Source organism: Giraffa tippelskirchi, chromosome 12 (genome assembly GCF_054371585.1).
Source record: "Giraffa tippelskirchi isolate mGirTip1 chromosome 12, T2T-mGirTip1v1.2.pri, whole genome shotgun sequence".
Taxonomy (NCBI): Eukaryota; Metazoa; Chordata; class Mammalia; order Artiodactyla; family Giraffidae; genus Giraffa; species Giraffa tippelskirchi.
The window spans coordinates 99,684,608-99,704,168 of record NC_137286.1 but is presented as its reverse complement, the minus strand read 5'-3'; the positions used below and the strand labels follow the sequence as shown (position 1 = coordinate 99,704,168).

Here is a 19,561-nt window from a genome sequence, read left to right as displayed (position 1 = left end):
TATATGGAATGTCAAAAGATTAACTTCCTGATTTGGGCAACTGACCTCATCTTTGCTCTCAGGCTAGAATTCAAACTTAGGTACCCTTTTCACTCTGTAAGTTAAACTAAGGAGGGAAAAATTGATGAAACAAGAGAGGCATCTTTTTTTTCAGTCTCATACAAAGACAAATGGGCTACGTGAAGGGATCTGGCAGGAATGCTAGCAAGTAGAAGAATCAGACACAACTGCAGAACTGACTGATTTCTATCAAAATAAGGAAAACCTTAGATGCTCATCATTTGAAAACAAATTTTATGCTAATATTTGTCAGGGACAGCAAGTGATGAATACTATGCCTTCCTTCTAGCGTTTTCTCTATTGTCCTAGCCAACAAGAACTAGAAAAAAAAATAGTGGTTGTTACCTTGTATGATTATGGTTTTATAAGAAACTCAAGAGTGTGATAGTATGTATTTTATCCAAATAAAATAAACTATTTGAGAATGTTACTTCTCCACAAGGTTACACTAAGGGATTCTAACCTGCTTACAGAGTCGCAGATAGTCAAAGCAGGTCCAGCTCTAACTTTAGCTCAGCCTCTGACCCAGTTTAAGCCTCGAAGTAGCTTCTCTTGGTGTCCTCATCTATTAAATGGGGATGATAATACCTGCCTGAGAGTTAGTGTGAGGGATCAAGTAAGGTGACCTATGTAAAGCTTTTCAATTTTGGGCACAGAGTAGGCGTTCTAAGTGTCTGTTCCTTTGTACTGTCACTGGTGAATAATTTCAGTATTTTCTCATCTGCAAAAGGTAAGCATATTTGGCTTCTAGATCAAAACACATTTATAAAAAGAGACAAGGTTCTTGTCATGTTTATTCCCTTTTGTTAGTCTCAATGTATTGACTAAATCTTTATGGGTTTGCCTTTGAACTCCTCAGAATCCTTAAAGGGTGCTATGTCTTTGCTGTTAATTGCATCTCAGCAGTGAAACAGAGCCTGATCACAAACACTTCTGGTTTTGTGGGCAGAATCAGGTGATGCCACCTTTTTTTCCTGCAGCAGATGACCCTCATTAGTCTTTCCATGACATTTCAGTTTTCTCACAAATAAAAAATTTAGATATTCCAAAAAAAAAAAAGTGTTGAGGAGACGGACCAAAGTTGTCACTGAAGTGGAAAGCTATTTCGGAAATTGTATTTATGATTTGTTACCAGCTACATCATCCACTGCTAAGAGATCTGGCATTTTCAGTGTTTGGTACTAATTCTTCTCTTTGGGGTTTGTGTATCTCTGCCTTTTTTTTAAGGTGCCTCTACTTAAGTATACACTGTTAGCACTGTTAGTTGCTGTTATGTTAAAACTAAGACAAGTGCACTTATCTATAATATAATCATTTTAAATAGACCTCTTATTTGTTTTTCTGTCCATTCAATCTGCCACCCAGGAACTTCAGGTAAGATGATGCTATTTTCAATTCAGATATGCTAGTAGGTGTTTTGCATCATTGCAGATTTATAACAACATAATTGCTTTTTCTCCCCTTGGTGAGTATGTATGCCTATTTGCACATTTATATTGAGATGTGTGTGATAGTATTTTTCTTGGTTGCTCTAGGAAGAAAATATTTTCTGAAAGTATAAATACATTTTAAAATGTAGTTTTAAAATCTTTATATGTCTAGTTCTGGAAGTTGCATAATTTTATCTCTTGAAGGAAGGTGAATTTTTAAGTATGATCCATAGAAATCCTATAATTTCTCATTAGGCAGCTGCACAACTGGAATGGTTTGGTTTTGTGGTTTAATTCTTTTATTAAAAGTGAAACCAACAAGCTTTATCTAAACAATACACCACATCCACTTCCAATCAACTGCTTTTATTTTCTAGGAATTAAGAGCTATCTTTGTAGGGTGAGTGACTATCCAAGTGAGGGCCCTTTTGCAACTAAAAAGGAGTCCGGTAATAATTACACCCAGACAACAGGCATAAGCCAGTGTTATCCTGGACAAAGTGACCTATGAGCACACTATATCTATGTCTTACAGGCTTAAGTCTGAGTAGGGTCATTTAGGGGACCATGTTTTGACTTCTAAGTTCCTTCAACAATAGTTCTTTTTTTAGTATTCCAATATCAATGAATATGATTTCCAACACTTCTAGAATATTCCATTGTGAATATTTTCTCATCTCGGTATGAATCCTGAGTGGTTATTTAGGTTTGATAACCGATCTATGCATTGTCCATCAAGGATAGTTAGCCACCTTCTCAGTCTTCTCACATACAGAAACAGTTTTGGCTTTTGACCCCAAAGGTGACATAAAATACAAACATGACATCTGGGTGTGGGGAGGCTGGAAGGTAGCTCTCCCAGTAGGGGTAGTCCTGTGCTCTGAGACGGCCCGGTGGACTTTTTAATCACCTCAGACTCCAACACAGGCCAGGCTACTGTTGCTCTCAACCCCTCAGCCGCCACTAGGGAACAGTTTCAACATCCTTGCCTCCGATGCAGTTACTGCCTCCAGCAAGACACCAAATATTATCGCTGCGAGAACACCTTCCCTGACTCCCAGTTCCCATGCCTGACCGATTCAGGTCTTCAGCTGAGCTGTGGTCAGATCAACATAGCAGCACTCTGTGCCCAGTGCAGCACTCTCTGGCCTTGGATATCTCTCTGCCAGCTCAGTGCCAGCCAGGTTCAGGGTGCGGGACTTCCAGAATTGCTGCCTGAGACAGTTCATCCAATCCATCCATTGATTCGATGCAAGAGAATCAGTTCTGTGAATTTGTTTCACAGTTGTATATTTCTCCCAGTAATTGTCACATTCCTTTTTCTCTGTTTTGTAATCTCATTTTTCTTTACCCTCTTTATTTCTTCTCATACTGTGTTTTCTTTTTCTTCCTGGAACTCTTGCCTCTTCCACATTTTTTTCATTCTTTCCCTGAAACAGCTGTTTTAAAATACCAGCACAATAGTAAGCCTTCTCTACCAGGAAAAAAAAAACAATCATTTGGTGGTAATGTATCACAGTAGTTACAGATAAAAGTTACAGATAGAGCTATAAATTATAGAAACCAAATAGTCATATAATCAAACAGTCCTAAGGATAATCAAAAATATCATAAATGAGGTAAGTAATGATAATTTCCACATAATATCCAGAATGTGTTCAGGTTTCTTACCCGTTGCCTTCCACCATGAATAGCCAAAACAGATTTTGGAAAAGCTAAGCATCTATTATACCAGAGATCTGTGAGAATGGTAGGCTTTATTTTATTAGGAGCCAGAAAAAATAGACCCATAAAACCAGAGGAAAAAACGCATTAATTTTAATAGTAATTTACATCTCTCTCTGAAATTCTATGATTATGCTATTTACTGAGCTCTCATCAGAAAGTTTATTTCAGTGAACCATCTGTGTTTCAAATGACTAATATAAATTAAGACTCTGTGCTAGATTTTATTCAGATTACCTATTTGGTTTAGGTTCAAATTTGCTCACCAATGGGTGAGTGATATTTCTCTTGCTTTATTCCTGGAGAGAGAAGTAAAACCCAGATTTTTTTTTAGGGGAAAAAAATTATATTCAATTAAATAAACTTACTTAAAAATGATAATTTGTAGAGACAATCTGAGATATATCTAAAATCTTTCTGTAACACTCCACCTTGCCACTTAGCCCAGTTCTCAGTGCCCATGTACAATGGACTGTACAGCAACAGTCCTTGGTACCAGGTCAATCCATCCAGGTCCAGGGAGGGAACTGTTTCCTGTGTTGGGACAATTATTTAAAGAGGAGCCTAAAGCAAACCTGAAGCCTTGCTGCTCTGGCCTCTGCATTGTGCATGATCGTCTGACTGTGCCCAGCTGCTCTCTGACACCCTTTAACTCTGCATTTTATCTGTGAAAACTGCTGTGGCAGAAACAGGCTGGAATGTGTACCTAATGCTCTTCAACTTAATACCCAGAAGGTGTGAACTATGCCACAAGCATAGCCCTTACTTTCTTCCTTGGACAACAGTACTAAACAGTGGGGGTCAGGGAGTGGGTAAGGAACACCTCTATTGAAGTTGTTATAATATTAACAGTCTCTTTCTGATAGCTTTTGGTTAACATGGCTCTTTAAGAGCACCTCCAAATCAACTTGTAAAACAGTGTTACCCACTGTGCCAAAGAAGAGTGTATGATCATGTCTATCTGTGACTTAACACACCTTTAGGTGAAAACAGTGTGCTGTTTTACTACTCTTCACAACATGTAAGCAAAATCATTGGTGCCCGTGTCCGTGAGGTGAGGGCTTGAGAGTTCATAATGAAAATATTGATGCTAAGCTATGACTGATCAGATGTGTGAAGCTGTACATGTGGGAGAATTCTGGCCTTAAAAAGCAGCTGATGGTGTGATTTCAGGGCGAGAGTATGGACAACTTCAATTGGGGAGTCCGCAGGCGTTCTTTGGACAGTCTGGACAAGTGCGACCTGCAGCTGCTGGAGGAGCGCCAGCTCTCAGGAAGCTCTCCCAGCCTCAATAAAATGAACCACGAGGATTCTGACGAGTCCTCTGAGGAGGAGGACCTCACCACCAGCCAGATCCTGGAGCACTCTGACCTCGTAAGTAGGAACTATCCACCTCTTCTTCCCAAGAAACCGGGAGACTGCTCTTTGTCATTCAGGCAGCAGGGCAGTTTCCAGTTGCAGCTAAAGAAACTTCCCACAGCTGCCAAACTCATATCTGAGATTGTCGGGTGGGGTCTGTCTGATTCTAACCAGCTTCTTCTCTGGAGGGTGCACTGGGGGTTTCATAAGCCCTGAATGCCATCAGATTTGTTCAGGCCTAGATTTTCCCTAAATAACTTATTATGCTGAACTCTTTCTTTAAAAAAAAAAAAAAAAAATTCTTCCAACATCTGAAGCTTGAGGAAATAAGACAGACATTTTGATGGGGTTATTTGGAAAGAGAAGGGGTCTTTGTGTCTTACAGTGCTGGGCCTTACCAGCTGTGGTGTCTAAGTTCTAATGACAGTGAAGTATGTATTAATATGTTCAACAGTTAGTACCTATCCACTATAGCAACCAGCTTGTACACTGGTTTGTACTCTTATGTAAAAATAATCAGAGCTTGTAAACAATGGGAATGTCACACGACATTGTGTTTCCTTTGCTTTCTCGACAGATCATGAATCTCTCCCCTTCAGAGGAGACTAACCCCATGGAATCACTCACAACCACCTGCGATCTGACCCCTGCTGACCCTCACTCCTTTAACACCAGGATGGCAAGCTTTGATGCTGCTCTGCCTGATATGAATAATCTTCAGATTTCTGAGGGTTCAAAGGTGAAGAGATTTTGGCAATTGTTGGTTGTGGTTTTCTTTCAAAAAAAAAATGTATTTCCAATTTTCTGAGCATGCTTAGCGGGTTATAAGTGGAGGGACTATCTTTATCTTTTTCTTTTCTGAAATAGTTGTTAGTGTCCCCTGAGCCTAGGTTTTGAAGTTGCTTTACTCTCAAAAGACCTAAGCAACCATCTTCTTGTAGGCTGAAAGAGATTTGATTTGAGGTCCTTTTAAGATGAAACGTTTTGCATTTTCCATAGAGCACAAACACTGCTGATTAACGGTAAAACAAATGTCTGAGATGGCTGAGACAGGGAAACTGATGTTCTTTGTCATGACTTTTAGAAAAGACTCTGTTAAGTGAGGTGTGGGTGTATGCATAGATTGGGGGAAATTTTTTCCTATGTAGGAACCAATTATACAGGCTGTGCATTGATTGCATTCTCGCCTTTTCTTGGGCTATCACAAATTTCAGTATCAACCACAGTATTATGCACAGAACTGTCTTAATCGGCTCTCTGAGGAAAGAAGTAAGTAATGGATAGAATTTCCTTATTTAAAAGGTCAGCTTTTTAAAAAAAACCTAAAAATGTGTATATAATTTAAGGTTTATTTTATTGATTTGCATAAGCCATTTTGTCCATAAAACTATCAACTTCCACAGTGTTCATATATGTACCCACATAAATGGCCATTAGTATAGAACTTTATTTTCTTATATTAGACATACCAAAATAGCCTATTGCTATTAGGATTAAAGTTTTCTTTATCTTGAGTTTGGTTGTGGTGGTGTAAGTTTAAGAGAGAGAATAGGAAAAAATACATAGAAAACAAATTTATAAAAGTATATTCTTTCTGATGCTTCTACAGAAAAATATAATACTGGCTGTTCTGTACCCTTATACAGTGTACTAAAAATACATCTGAGATCTAGCAAAAGCTATATACTGTAAACCAAGGGCAACTAACCAAACTGCAATCACCTAAAAATACTGAAGCTTAAAAAATAATTATTTCTAAGACGTCCTCATTACAAAAGGACTGTGACCAGGATTCTGAGAATTAGCAGAATCCTTTTTTAGCCAAAAAGGGGACCAGAAAGGAAACCTATCTGAGATTAAAATGCCAGAATCTTTGAAATTAAACTTCATGGAAAGGACATCACAAAATAAATGTGAAATTATTATCAGCATTTGTTATTTCACAGTCTTGCAGTAGTCAACTTTTCTATTTTGAATGCTAAGTTATATCGATTTCTCATACAAAGCACTGCCTAAGTAGTAGTATTTTCATGGACTCACACAGAAATCTATCAGGGCAAGGCTGAGTTTAATTTCTGAAAATCTCTGTTTTTTACATCAGCTGGGCTTCTGCAAAATTTGATATATCTGTGATGTTAAAAAGAGAAAACAGAAGATGTTTTTATAAGATCTCAGCCTGTCCCTAGTAGATTAGTTTATATACATTAATAACCCAGACCAGTCAGCAGTCTCGTTGGCACCAGTCTAGTTTTAAAGAGCCGGAAGAGACAGATACGGATAAGCCCCTGAAACTCAGTATTTATAAGCAGTTCCTTCAAAGACATGAGATAACCTATTTCCCTAACATATCTGTAAACATTCCTAATTTCCCTATTTAATCCTAGATTCAAAATACTGATGGGGCAGCCAGATGTCAACCGTGATAACGCTCTAATTCATATGCCTATTTTGCCCTGGTTTTGTCTTTAAGAAAATGACTCACTGAACCACGTACACGTGCTTTCTTCCGCTCCTCTTCTGTTCTGTGGTCAGGCTGCCTTCCTTCCTCTCCTGAAGAACAATTGGTCCTCCAGATGATTTCCCTCTGGCCCGGGTTCAAGCCAGCCTCTTTTTCCATTTGACCTCCCAGTCTCTCTCCTGCCTCTCAGTGGTCCCAGCTCTGCCACTCTAGAGCCATCTCATCTCCCTGCTCATTCTACATTTTACAGCAACGCAAGAGCAGCCTCTCATATATGTATGTGCTGCCTTCAGGGGATATTCACACGAGTGAAGCATATATGTGTGTGGAGCTCAGAGGATGTTCAGTATGGAAGGCCTGTCAATGAGGCGGGCTCAATGAATAGCTCTGGGTCACTCATGGGCATGGCAGAGACTTCAGGAGCCTTTACTATGCCAGGCACTGACGATTCTAAATTCTAGTTTCCATCGGTAACATTGGACATACTACGAATTACATGATATACTGGAGAGTTAACTCCAGGTAATTTGCTTTGGAAGACTGGGCTTGTACAATGAAGAGAGCTCTGAATTCAGAGATGGGTGTCTCTCGCCCTGGCTCTGGCTCTGATTACATACCTGGTATTAGGCACGTCCTTTTCCTGTGTGGAGCATCTACTTCCTCATCTTTGAAAGTAGAGGTCCGACCCAGGGGGTCATTTCCAAGGTTAGCATTTATACTCCTTAAGTGTGGATCAAACATGGTAATCTTCTGAGAGCTTCTTTGGGAACTCTCAGAAAAGGCTGAAAAGAAGATAAAGAACAGTGCTTCAGAGAATTCTTGAGTTTGGTTACACAAATTGACTATACCATAGCTAGAAGACAGCTGCCCCCAATTTCCATTGTTCTCTAGATTTCAGATTTGCCGCTGGATATCTTTACATGTTGGGGGATTATTTTCTCTTCTTTGCTCCCAGGCCGATGCCGTCCAGGAAGAGGAGGATGCCACAGTGCAGGAGGATGACCTTTCCAGCTCCATCAATGAACTCCCGGCAACTTTCGAATGCAGCGACAGCTTTAGCCTGGATATGACTGAGGCAGAAGAAAAAGGCAACCGAGTGCTGGACCAGTTCACTCTTGCCAGGTAAAGGGTGTACATGGCACATCATACTGGGTTCGCTCTAACTCCAGTTTAACGTCAGGCTTGTGCCTCTGGGACTTCCTCGCAAAGGAGTCCAAGCTGACATGACTTGGGAGGCTGTCAACCAGTGAGGAATCATCCAGCTCCAGTGTCGGGCCTTATGCGGAACCAGAAAGGCTATGCCTATAGGAACTCTTAGAGCCCTGGAATAATAATATACTCAGACGCTCAGTCGTGTCTGACTCTTTGCAACCCCATGGACTGTAGCCCACCAGACTTCTCTGTCCATGTGATTTTCCCAGGCAAGAATGCTGGAGTGGGTTGCCATTTCCTTCTCCAGGGGGTCTTCCTGACCCAAGGATCGAACCCGTGTCTCCTCCATTGCAGATAGATTCTTTACCACTGAGCCACCAGGGAAGCCCTAAAGCCCTGGAATTAAAAAGCCAAAGAGGAGCCCCTGGGGATGTGGTCCATGCCTTGTAAGCTTTGAAGATAAGCAAGCTTGGCAAGGCTTGGAAATGAAGTTCTTCCCATCTTGAGTTAAAAGACCAGAACAAGAGGCCCTTTATAAGCTGCATACCTATTTTTTTTTTTCTTTAAGTGGGTGGCTTTCAGCTTCGAGACTAACATTTCTGAAACAAGTAAGATCTAGTCAGAGAATACAAACAGGAAACATATAAAGAAATAGATTTTTTTTTTTTTTTACAAACCCTTGTGTCGAGGGCTGACTTTCAATAGATCGCAGCGAGGGAGCTGCTCTGCTACGTACGAAACCCCGACCCAGAAGCAGGTCGTCTATGAATGGTTTAGCGCCAGGTGCCCCACGAACGTGCGGTGCGTGACGGGTGAGGGGGCGGCCTCCTTTCTGGCCGCGCCCGGTGTCCCGGGACGAAGGGCTCTCCGCACCGAAATAAATAGATTTTTAAAAAAAAAAACATTAATGTGGCATCTAGGATAAATCACAAATAATGCTACAGATCTGCTTCAGGAGAAGAAAGTCAGAATCCTACAATCACTCCTCTGAACACTGCTTCTGATGTGGCTAGACAGAGGCTTTCTGTTATGGTGACGCATATTCTTTTGTCAGAGAAACAACTTAGGGTGATACCTAGAGAAGAAATGTTGACTTTTCAGTTCACTTATTTTTCTCTTCTTTGTTTCCCTCTGTCTCACTGTGAACTTCTCTTCTCTAGTTTTCCTTTCTCTGCCCTGTTTCTCCTAGTCATTTATGTGTATGCACCCACTATTACTCTCCCTCCACAAAGGAAACGTGAAAAGATTCAAAATTTTTCTCTTTTTTTTAAGTGAAAAATGAAAGCACAGGAGGGAATGTGCCCTGTGTCTGGGGAAAGGCCAGCAGGAAAGTGAGGGTCAGTTGCTGAAGGCTAAAAAGAGGTCCCTTATCTGTATAAAGGAAATCAGAGTTGGGGAATCCCAGAAATTATGGAATTCTAGAGGTGAAAAATTCTCTTCTAGAATCAGAATCTCAAGACCTCTGACTGAGAGCCAGGCTCCCGAAGCAACCCGCACAGGAGGAGCGGGCAGGAGGGGTGCCTCGGGTGAGAACCAACACTGCCGGCAAAGGTAAGGAGGACGCCATTCCTGACTTTGTCGTCTGCGTTTTTTCCAGCTTTGGGGAAGGTGAGAGGGGAGTGTCGCCCCCTCCCTCGCCCTTCTTCTCGGCCATCCTTGCCGCCTTTCAGCCCACGGCCTGTGACGATGCCGAGGAGGCCTGGCGCAGCCACATCAACCAGCTCATGTGCGACTCTGACGGCTCCTGTGCTGTGTACACGTTCCACGTGTTCTCCTCCCTGTTTAAGGTACGCTGCCCACAAAGGCTCTGCAGCTGCCACTTCTTCAGGGAGCCAGCTGGCCTCTCCCTTGAGGGGGGAAGTGCTGGGTTTACACTACACTTTGTCCTCAGTTTCCTCTGACTTCATCCTTTCTTCCATTCATCATGGAGACGTTGTGCTTGGTGGTTCAGGCCACTGGGACGTGATCCTCGCTGGCCCCTCCAGCTTTCATTGGTGTCATCAGGCCCAGACAGGCAGCCAGGCCTTCAGGACCACAGGTGGTATCTTCAACCAAGCCCATTCTCCATCCTCTTCTTTCCACTTTGGCCTCTGCTGTACCTCTTTTGTTTTTCCTTATCTTTTATTCCCACTCACCATGAATTCCTTCAACCTGCCAGCCTGTGAACTTTTTGAGAGAGGTTGATTCTCTTGAGTACATCAAGAGAGAAGGCACAGTAACTTATGCTGGATGGAGGAATGGGCCCTCTGATCACCTTCAGGAAGAACCATGGCAAAAGGGAGAGATAGATAGGAAAATAAGGAATTATGTGAAAAGTGAAAAAAATGGGGCCATCTGCTTTAAATAATTTCAAATTCAGGAAGCCATAATTTAGTTAATATAAAAGTAAAGTCAGTTTTTGAGCCTGGAGGCCCTTCCATTCTTGGAGGAGTGTATACCACTACTACTAATAGCTAGGGTCTCCATATTCTCTGTTATTTGTGTGGCCCACTCTCAAGTTTTCCAGTTTACTTTTCATGAGACCTGTCTGAGATAAACTGGGGGCTGGAGGGACTGTTAGTCTTAAAACAGGAAACAATGGGCTGCTGAAACGTAAGAATCCAGAAACATCCTAACATTAAGCCAGACTGAAATTTAAAAACAAACTATCCCAAAGCTACCATTTGACGTAAATTTGTAAAGATTCAGGAACAATGTAATTTATTATATTGTTCTAAAGTCTATGTTTAAGTAATGGTTAGTCATGTATATTTAAGTTTGGCTATTGTGATCCTGTCTTACTACAGTTACTAGACTGCACGCTCAACTTTATAGTCCTGAGCAGTACTCTTCCTTCTGCCGAGAACCATCACCTCCTGTTTTCCCTCAGCTGTGCTCCCAATGCATACAGATCCCTGATGGGGCAGCACTTCCATGAAAGAGGCCTTCCTTTAGCTCTTTCTCCTCTTGCACCCCCGACCTGGGATCCCAGGCATCTGTCACACTCTGTTGGAATTACCTGTTTAGGTGTCTGTCTCCTGCAGGGGAGGGCAGGTAACGGTGTCTTGCTTTGATTCCAGTGGCTGGCACAGTGGCTTACACACAATAGGTGCTCAGTAAATGCAGTAGGAAAAAAAACTTTTTTAATGTAAATCTCAAACATACAGTTTCCACTTAATGCCAGTACAGCAACAGGTTGTCATGTGAGCTGGGACATGGGGCTGGGTACTGGGAGGAACACTGCAGTTTGGATTTTTTTTTTTTTTTTATCAGTTGACTTGATCAATTCCTAAGACATTTATCTGCAATAATAATAATACAAATTGTGTTTCTCTTATTAGTTTTAATATTACATTTTTCTTTAAGAACTTTCTCAGCTACCATCAAATGCTCTGTGATCGAGAGCAAAATCGCTGTTCCAATACACTGGAAATGAAACACATTTCAGACAGTCTACTGTTCTTTCATCACATCCTCACCGGGGCTGTTTACTTAGTTTTCAATATTTCCCTGTGGGTCTGGATACCACGTTTCCCTGTATTTGGTGGATTCTGGATGGAGTAGAGAGGAGGTTAAATGCAAAAATACTTTACTTTTGAAAACAAGGAAATGGTTTCTAATGGTTCAGCAGGGTTGGCTTTCCAAGTGTCTCCGTCAGTCTATTTCCTTCCTGTGCTCCTGGGTTAGAATATTGTCATTTGTGTGCACGATGTCACCAAATCACAGGCTGTTTTTATATGGAAGTCATAGGTGGCTCTGAAGTTCCTAGCCTCTCAGTCCAATAAAATGTAAACCCAGGTCTCACCATATCCTTGGTGAGAGAACCCAAATTCTTGGAGGACCTGGCTCCTCCTCCTCACTCTGCCAGTTATCTGTTAATAGCTCTGTGATACATGACATTTCCTGCTGCTCTCAGCTGCAGTATTCTGTCGAGTATTTTAAATTGCACATAAAACTAACACCACCATAAGACATAATGTTATGCATTATGACAAGATTCTCAGATATATTAAATAAAAATAATATGCAGCATGGTTGGCATTTTTTCCTAGTATAAATGATAAGGAACCAAAAGCCTGCTGTCTGGGGGACCTGCTAAGTACCCCATAGCAGGGCAGAGAGGATTTCTCGTGGATTAGATTTCTCCAACTCAAGAGGTATGAAATCTCTTTGGGGAAAGCCAATGCCTAGATCTGGAATTATTTTTTGGTTAAATATTTTGTTCTTTTTGTTAAAAGATATTTTGAGTTGGAAGTTGGGGCTAAAAGTGTTGTCGTTTTGTCACCGACACAGGCCCCGCGAGTCAGATTCTTCCTAATTACAGTTTTTCTTCAGGCAGTATAGGAGGAATAGTAACGTTTATGAAGCATTATCACTTATGGAAGGGATGTGAACTTAGAACCCTTACTCCATCACTTACTGTTTGCATGATCTCGAGTCCTCTGACCTCTCTTAACCTCAGGTTCTTTACCTGGTTGTGAGCACTGATGAAGTGACATGTGCAAAGCTCTCAGGGAGCCAGGTCCCACACAGAATTGACTCTTTCTTTCTTCATAGACTTTGTGGCTCCTTTTAGTCCTCCTGTCTCTGGAAGCTGTGATCTGGGAGTGATAGAAAGGAGTCATATCTCATGACCTTTTTCCTCTCACCCACGCTGAACTAATCTCAGAACTTCTCACTCATCTAACAAACATGCTAGGCAGACTCTAGCTGCTGACTGGCACTGGCCATCAGCAAAAAAGCAAAGCAGCACTTATTTAAAAGATACATGGGCAGTCACACATTGGGAAATGAGATTTTAGGAAGAAACTTTGTTCACACTGGGTGATAATTCACTTAAGACAGTCACTCTGTTCCTGTCACACACACACACACCTGCCACTACATGGAGGACCTGTGCTGATTTGATATTTTCCTAAGAATTAAGTTTTTTTCTAGTGCCTAAGTTAAAACATGGCCTTTACAAATAGTAATTATGTTGTCTTTCAGAATATTCAGAAAAGGTTCTGCTTCCTAACCTGTGACGCAGCCAGTTACCTTGGTGACAACCTCCGGGGCATCGGGTCCAAGTTTGTCAGCTCTTCCCAGATGCTTACCTCCTGCTCCGAGTGCCCCACGCTCTTCGTGGACGCCGAGACCGTGAGTATCCCAGGCCTACTCTCGTGGTCAATGGCCTGCTGACAGTGTGGAACTTCAGAGAAGCATGTGTGCAATTGCAGTTTGTTGGAAAGACACTTCCAGTGTTTGTGAGCAGCGCTGTGTGGTGATGGGAGCCCCAGAGGCCTGGGTCTGCACAGGAATGGCTGTGCGTGGCTGGCCGAGGGCATCACTGCAGGGGATCACAAAGAGTCCCCACCCCCACCCCCCAGCCCTGTGGCCCCTCTGTGTCCAAGGCGCTTCTCTCTGATGACCCTGATGGCTGTGAACATGGTGCGCTAACCTCTGAGAGCCAGTCCCGATGACGCCAGGTCAGCCAGCCGGATGGGTCCCCAGAGGCACCATGTTATCCCTTTCTCTTCTTCCAAGAGACCGCCTGCCCTCTTGCTGGATTCGTCCAGCCCCACTGCAGATGATGAGTTTGAAGGATGATTAAAATAGTTGCTGGCTGACTGCTGAATCGTGACTATATAAACAATGCTAACCTTCCAAGACCGGCAAGCTCTCTGTAGGGGAGAGGGGCACCTCTTTCCATCCCCCATGCATATCACAGAACCGTCTCATCTGCTCAGTACTTACTGGGGTTTAGAGACAATGAAGATGTGCTTCACTTCTGAAAGTCTCTGAAGAGTTGGTCTTTCCAGGAACTTGATTAGTGGTTGGCTGTCTTGCAGCAAAGAATACAATATGAGAAATCTTTCTATCTTAAATTATTAAAAATACAAATTAAATACAAAGACCTAGTTGGAGGTCTGTCTTCACATTTCCTGGAGTATTACTGGATGAAGACACTGGAGTCCATGCATAAAATGGATGCTGATTCTTAATGCGGGCTTCTGTAGAATGCTTTTTTTTTTTTTGTAGAATGCGTCTTAAGATTTGTCTGTCTGAACTAATACGGGGAAAATGAGTATCTTCACAGGAAATTTAAATTAGCAAGTCATATTCAAGTGCAATTGCTTCTGAAAGTGGAGCAAAATTACAAACTGTACAGGTTATTAAAACAGATGCCACCCCCCACACACTCTATATTACATCTAAGTATACTTCTCTTTTCTCTCTGTGTAGCCATGCCTTTGTCTAGGTGTCTCTCTGGAAGTTATTTTAATACAAATTATTTTCCTGTCTTTATTAGCTCCTTTCTTGTGGACTTCTGGACAAGCTCAAGTTCAGTGTTTTAGAACTTCAAGAATATTTGGATACCTACAACAACAGGAAAGAGGCCACTCTCTCTGTAAGCGTCTGTGTGTCTGTGCATATAAGTTTCATTAACACCAAATGAACCCAACCACCATGAGCTCTTGGGAGGGGATGTGACTAACACAAGAGAGGCCCTTTTGGGAGAAGACAGACTTTTCTAGTCTTCCAACTTAATGGTGGTAGAACTATCAATAGTATGGATTATATAAAAATGATACCTACAAAAGAGAAATTTTTCAGCTTTCAATTTTAGCCCTATAATTTTTCTAACCAAGAAACTGGGGAAAGTGGGTATCTGTTTAATGTATCACTTTATCAACATTATAACCTCTTTTCTCAGAAATTTATTAATAAACTTGTTAATTACATCCTTCCAGTGTTCGCCTCACCCAAAACTGGTTGAGATGGATCTCATCTCTCTTCTCCACTACTATCAGTAGCTGTTTCTCCCCATCACCGTGGTTTCTCTTGGCCTCAGCTCCTGCTCTTTTCTTCCTCCTTCCTTCAAAGATGTAAACTGTAAAATGTTACAGACAGATGTGATTCAGAAACCATCCATGCAGACCTCCTGATTTCCAACAAATACTTGTGTGTAATTTCCAGGGAGCACTTCCCATCGTAGACCAGGCACTATAAAAAGATCGTGGATTTTGAAGTCAGATGGACTTTGAACTCAAACTGCAGCTCAGTTTCTTAAGGGTTAGTAACGCTGGATAAGTTACTTAACCTCCTGTCATCTCAGATTCATCATCTATAAGACAGTGATATGCTATAATAGTCACAGCAGCTGTCATTTCCTGAGTTCTTTTCATATATCCAATAACCTGTTAAAAGTTATCTCTCTCAAAACATGTAATGCTTGCAACTACCCTGGGAGTTGCTATTATTATTCTCATTAGCTAGGAGGTAGAAAGATGGTTATTTAAACCCAGATCTGTGGGATTCAAAGGTTCATACTGTTAACTACAACTCAATATTGCCTTTGAAATAGAAATAGTGTATGTAAACTGCCCTGCACAAGTACCTCATACACAGAAGACATTCATGCTTAAGTTACTGGGGTTTTGTTTCTTGTTATTTATTTCCATGACTGTCAAAGAGAGAGTTCTGACATTCTACTGCAGCAATTACCTTTGTCTTCTATTTCTGTGGCTCTTTCACTGTCACTGTTTTCCAGCTTCTCGGGCATCAGTTAATAAAAGTAATCCTTTAATTCTGGTTGGTGAACAAGCCAGTCTTTTGATGTCAAGTGTGAGTTTCAGCTCTTCAGTGCTTACTGTTTTCTACCCAAAGGTTCCTTTCACGTCTATAATAGTTACTATTCTAGATAGTTAATCTGGCAGAATCTTAAAATAGCTGGGCTATTATTGTAAGGTCTTTCTTACAGTTAAATAGACCTGCCCCATAGAAGCCGCCTCAACATAACAGAGTCAGGCTGCATGACCCAGGCTGACCCAGCCTGGGAAGATGTACTGGCCCTGTCTCCTAATCTCAGTCGTATGAAAGGTTTCTAATTGTATCTGGATTTAATTTATACAAACATATGGAGTGGTCTAGTGACACTATTTTTCAGGGTAGATACATCACAACAATAACATGATAAATGTTGAAATTTTAAAATGGCCATTGGTGAACCCATATAAATGGGTATTTTAATTTTAAATTGTTAATCTTTAACCAAAAACTTTTCAAACAGTCATTGCAGCAAAATTTTATCTTACTGTGATTAGAAGCTTAATCTATTTTATTTTCCCTGACAGAATTGATGATAAACATATTCTTAAGACACCACTGAATTTACTTATGTCTCTCTCTCTTTCTGACAACAGTGGCTTGCAAATTGTAAGGCGACATTTGCAGGAGGATCAAGAGATGGAGTAATTACCTGTCAACCAGGGGACTCAGAGGAAAAGGTAATAAACACCTGTTAAGAGTTTATCTTTTCTGTGCTCTGACTTTGTGTGTTGGTTTTGATATACCCAAGAAGCGTGGAACTTGAAAAAGGAAGGGGAGGAAGCATCATCCCACACATTCACACAAGACCTGTACAGTAAGCAAGAATGACATTAGAGCCAAGCATGATGGTGTGTTGATGGGATTGGTTGGGGGAGGGTCTTTTTGGAAAAGCAGAAGTATAAAAATAACCTTTCTGCTGGACACTAACTATACTAACCATTTTCCTAATAAAACTGTTCTTCATTCAGAATATAAAGCCGATGTCATAGGGCAATTATCTTTCAATTAACAATTTTAAAAAGAGGAAAAAAAATCATTAATTCTTCACTGAACCACTTAGTTCTTTCAGTGAAGAAAGTCTCTGTTGTCCTTTCAGCAATCACTCAGATTTTTCTTCTCATTTAGAACTGCTTTAAGTATACACCTCAGTCCAGCTGGCTTATAAATGTGTGCCACCTTGTAAACGAAACTTGCCAGAAAAGCATGAGGTCACTCATTCTATAGTTACTGCCGAGTGGCCCCCATGGTAGGTACAACAGTGAATTCTGCCCGGGTAGAGTTTCTGATCTATTCAGGGAGATGGACGTTAACAGTCATATGTGTATAAACTGTGACAAGTGCCATTAAGGAAAGGTGGGAACAGTGAGCTATGAAAGGATATAGCAGAGAACCTGGCCTAATGAGAGGGCAGTTCCGGGAAGGCTTCTGCACAGAGGTGCCATCCAGGCAGAGATCTCAGTTATGAGCTGGAGTGTGCCAGGGGTGCAGGGTTGGGTGCAGGGGCTTGGCGAGCCTGCAAAGGCCCCGAAGTGTCAGGGAACATGACCCTTTGCGAGGACTGAAGGGAGCCTGTGAGGCAGGGCAGGTAGGAAGTGACCAGGAGAAAAGTTGCAGAAGCCAGACCATGCAGGGCTTGGGTGCTTATCCTGACATCAATGGGAACCAATTAAAAGTTGTTAACAAGAGGGTGTGATTAGATTGGGGCTCTCCCACACTCCTGTAGAAATAGACCTAGTGAGCAAGCGAGGATTCAGGAAGACAGGTTAGGAGGCTACTTACTGGTCAAGACAGAGATGTCCACTTGTAATTACACTATCACATTGAGAAAAGCATGTCAGAGTGTGGGGCCTTCAAAGGATGAGCAATCACCTTCAAGGTGGGCCTTGTGGAGAAATGGTGTTGCTCCATTTAAATATTGATCTTATGTCCAGAGTTGGTGGGAGATTATTTTTCTAATTAGAGCTACCATTTGGCTTCCATTCCAAAGCAAAACCCAACAAATGTTTGACCTCAGAGCACCGTTTATCCTCCAGTGATTTACTCCAGCTCTCTTTTTTAAGTCAGATTCTCTGTCTTCTGGAATAGTTTGATGTTGCCCATTATTCTGAGCACTCTTTGCATGAGGACAGATGAAAGCAGGGATTAGGATGTAAGCTTTCACTTGAAGAATCTATGTCTGGGGAAAATAAAATTATATCTGGATATAAATTGCAAAGTCAACATGCCAGAAATTACTCCACATGTATATTCTATTTCAGAGAAGTGTGGACTTTGTGGAAGGATTAGTGCTTACCTTACTAAACCTAGCAAACTCTTGAGTTAGAGATGTCAGTTGGTCAGAGATGATGACCACATACAAACAGGCATGTGAAGTCTCCTGACCTCAAGGCTTGCCCCATATGGTCTGGTCTTTGCCAGTAGCTGATTTCTAGTCATTCTTAACAAGTGACATCATTCTTAACAGGTGACATAAGTGAGAAATTACTGTAGAATTTGTGGAAGAGAATATAATTGTTTTCTAGATGTTGAATATTTTCTATTCTCAGTGTAAAGTTGTGACATCAAATTAATGAGGAAAGTTTACACTTAGGCAGCCTATAAGCTATAACCAATTCAGACATGTTTTATTCAGCTTGTACAAGTTTTTTAATTGACTCAACATTTTAAACTTGAAATTGTTCACACATACCCTCAAAATAGCATTTCTGGCATCTCTTAAAATTAAAAAAAAAGCTAGCAACACCAGGCCTGCCTTCCTAAAGTGGCAGCAATGACCTTGAGCTGGGTGGCTCTCCCCCATCCTTGTGCAGTGAGTTCCTGACCCCGCAGGTGAGAGCCAACATCACGATGTTGTTTTCTTTATGATAGGAATGTGTGTGCCTCTGTACCTAAGGCCCCAAAATGGGGAAGTGAATGCCAAGTAGAAAGAGTTGTGCCTTTCGAGAAAGACGCCAGTGTTCCTCTTTGCTGCTGTGAGAACCATTTCTGTGTACTAAGACGCAAGCGCCCCCATGCTGGGCTCCCTCCTGGAAGGAACCTTGGAGGATTCCAAGTGCGTGTACAAAACAATGAACCGTGCTCTTGAGAAAAGTGCTTCTAATGTGTGAGAAGGATTTTGGAACAGAAGTTGTTTTTTGTTTTTTTAAGGCAGGCATGATTAGTTAATACTTTAGGCTACTGGGTGACTACAATACCAGTTCTAGAATGAGGCACAGTGCACAGTTAATAAGATGTAAAACAAGGCGGGCGTGAGATTCCCAGACATGGCTTTACCAGTGTTTTCTCCACCTGTGCACATCCTGAGGACAGACACATCTCTACATGACTTACAAGCCAGCACTGACCTCTCCGTTGCCCATGGAGTTCATTGTGGAGTGGCTTCTGGGGAGTTGAAGTTCATAGAAATGTAGGTTAGGGTAAAGCGTTGCAGCTCTGGGCTCTCCAGGCCACAGCCTCAAGCATTCAGTGAATTAGCACAGCTCACCTCCTGGTTCTGTGGAGCTGGCCTTGGGAAAGCTGCAGAGGTCATCGCTTCATCTGCTGTAAGTGATTTTAGCTGATGGACATGGAATTTCACAGCCATTTCTGAGCACTACTTGAACACTCGACTCTGCCAACTTAAGTACAATAATTTACATTTAGCCCCATTACATTTTATCTTATTACATTCAAATCATCAAATAGAATCTTCTTGGACACTAACCCTCTTGGTTGTGTGTTTCCTATCCCTGCCTAATCTATGAATGGGAGAAGCCTGCAACCTCTGTTCTACAGATTGAACAACAAGCTAAATGTTGAACAAGAC

General features: G+C 41.6%; 2 protein-coding genes across 4 annotated transcripts in view; one reads left to right on the top strand and one right to left on the bottom strand.

Annotated features, from left to right (window-relative positions):
- FRY (FRY microtubule binding protein) overlaps positions 1-19,561 on the top strand; it is a 330,073-nt gene that overhangs the window by 301,057 nt on the left and 9,455 nt on the right. The window contains exons 52-59 of one of the 3 annotated variants that reach the window (XM_081549220.1): positions 1,426-1,434; positions 4,389-4,589; positions 5,152-5,313; positions 7,988-8,154; positions 9,782-9,971; positions 13,153-13,302; positions 14,456-14,554; positions 16,350-16,433. In XM_081549220.1, the coding sequence (XP_081405346.1) occupies positions 1,426-1,434; positions 4,389-4,589; positions 5,152-5,313; positions 7,988-8,154; positions 9,782-9,971; positions 13,153-13,302; positions 14,456-14,554; positions 16,350-16,433 (1,062 nt within the window). Of the gene's footprint in view, positions 1-1,425; positions 1,435-4,388; positions 4,590-5,151; positions 5,314-7,987; positions 8,155-9,781; positions 9,972-13,152; positions 13,303-14,455; positions 14,555-16,349; positions 16,454-19,561 lie in introns of all 3 variants that reach the window. The other 2 variants (XR_014071062.1, XM_081549217.1) reach the window with 2 other exon arrangements.
- LOC145529250 (uncharacterized) lies at positions 1,767-19,183 on the bottom strand. Its single transcript, XM_081549244.1, has 7 exons — positions 19,101-19,183; positions 14,910-15,037; positions 13,900-13,983; positions 13,260-13,726; positions 12,635-12,764; positions 7,650-7,814; positions 1,767-2,929 (listed from the first exon to the last, which is right to left on the bottom strand). Exons 4-7 carry the CDS (start codon positions 13,488-13,490, stop codon positions 2,910-2,912), a joined length of 546 nt encoding a protein of 181 aa, XP_081405370.1. The 5' UTR covers positions 13,491-13,726; positions 13,900-13,983; positions 14,910-15,037; positions 19,101-19,183; the 3' UTR covers positions 1,767-2,909.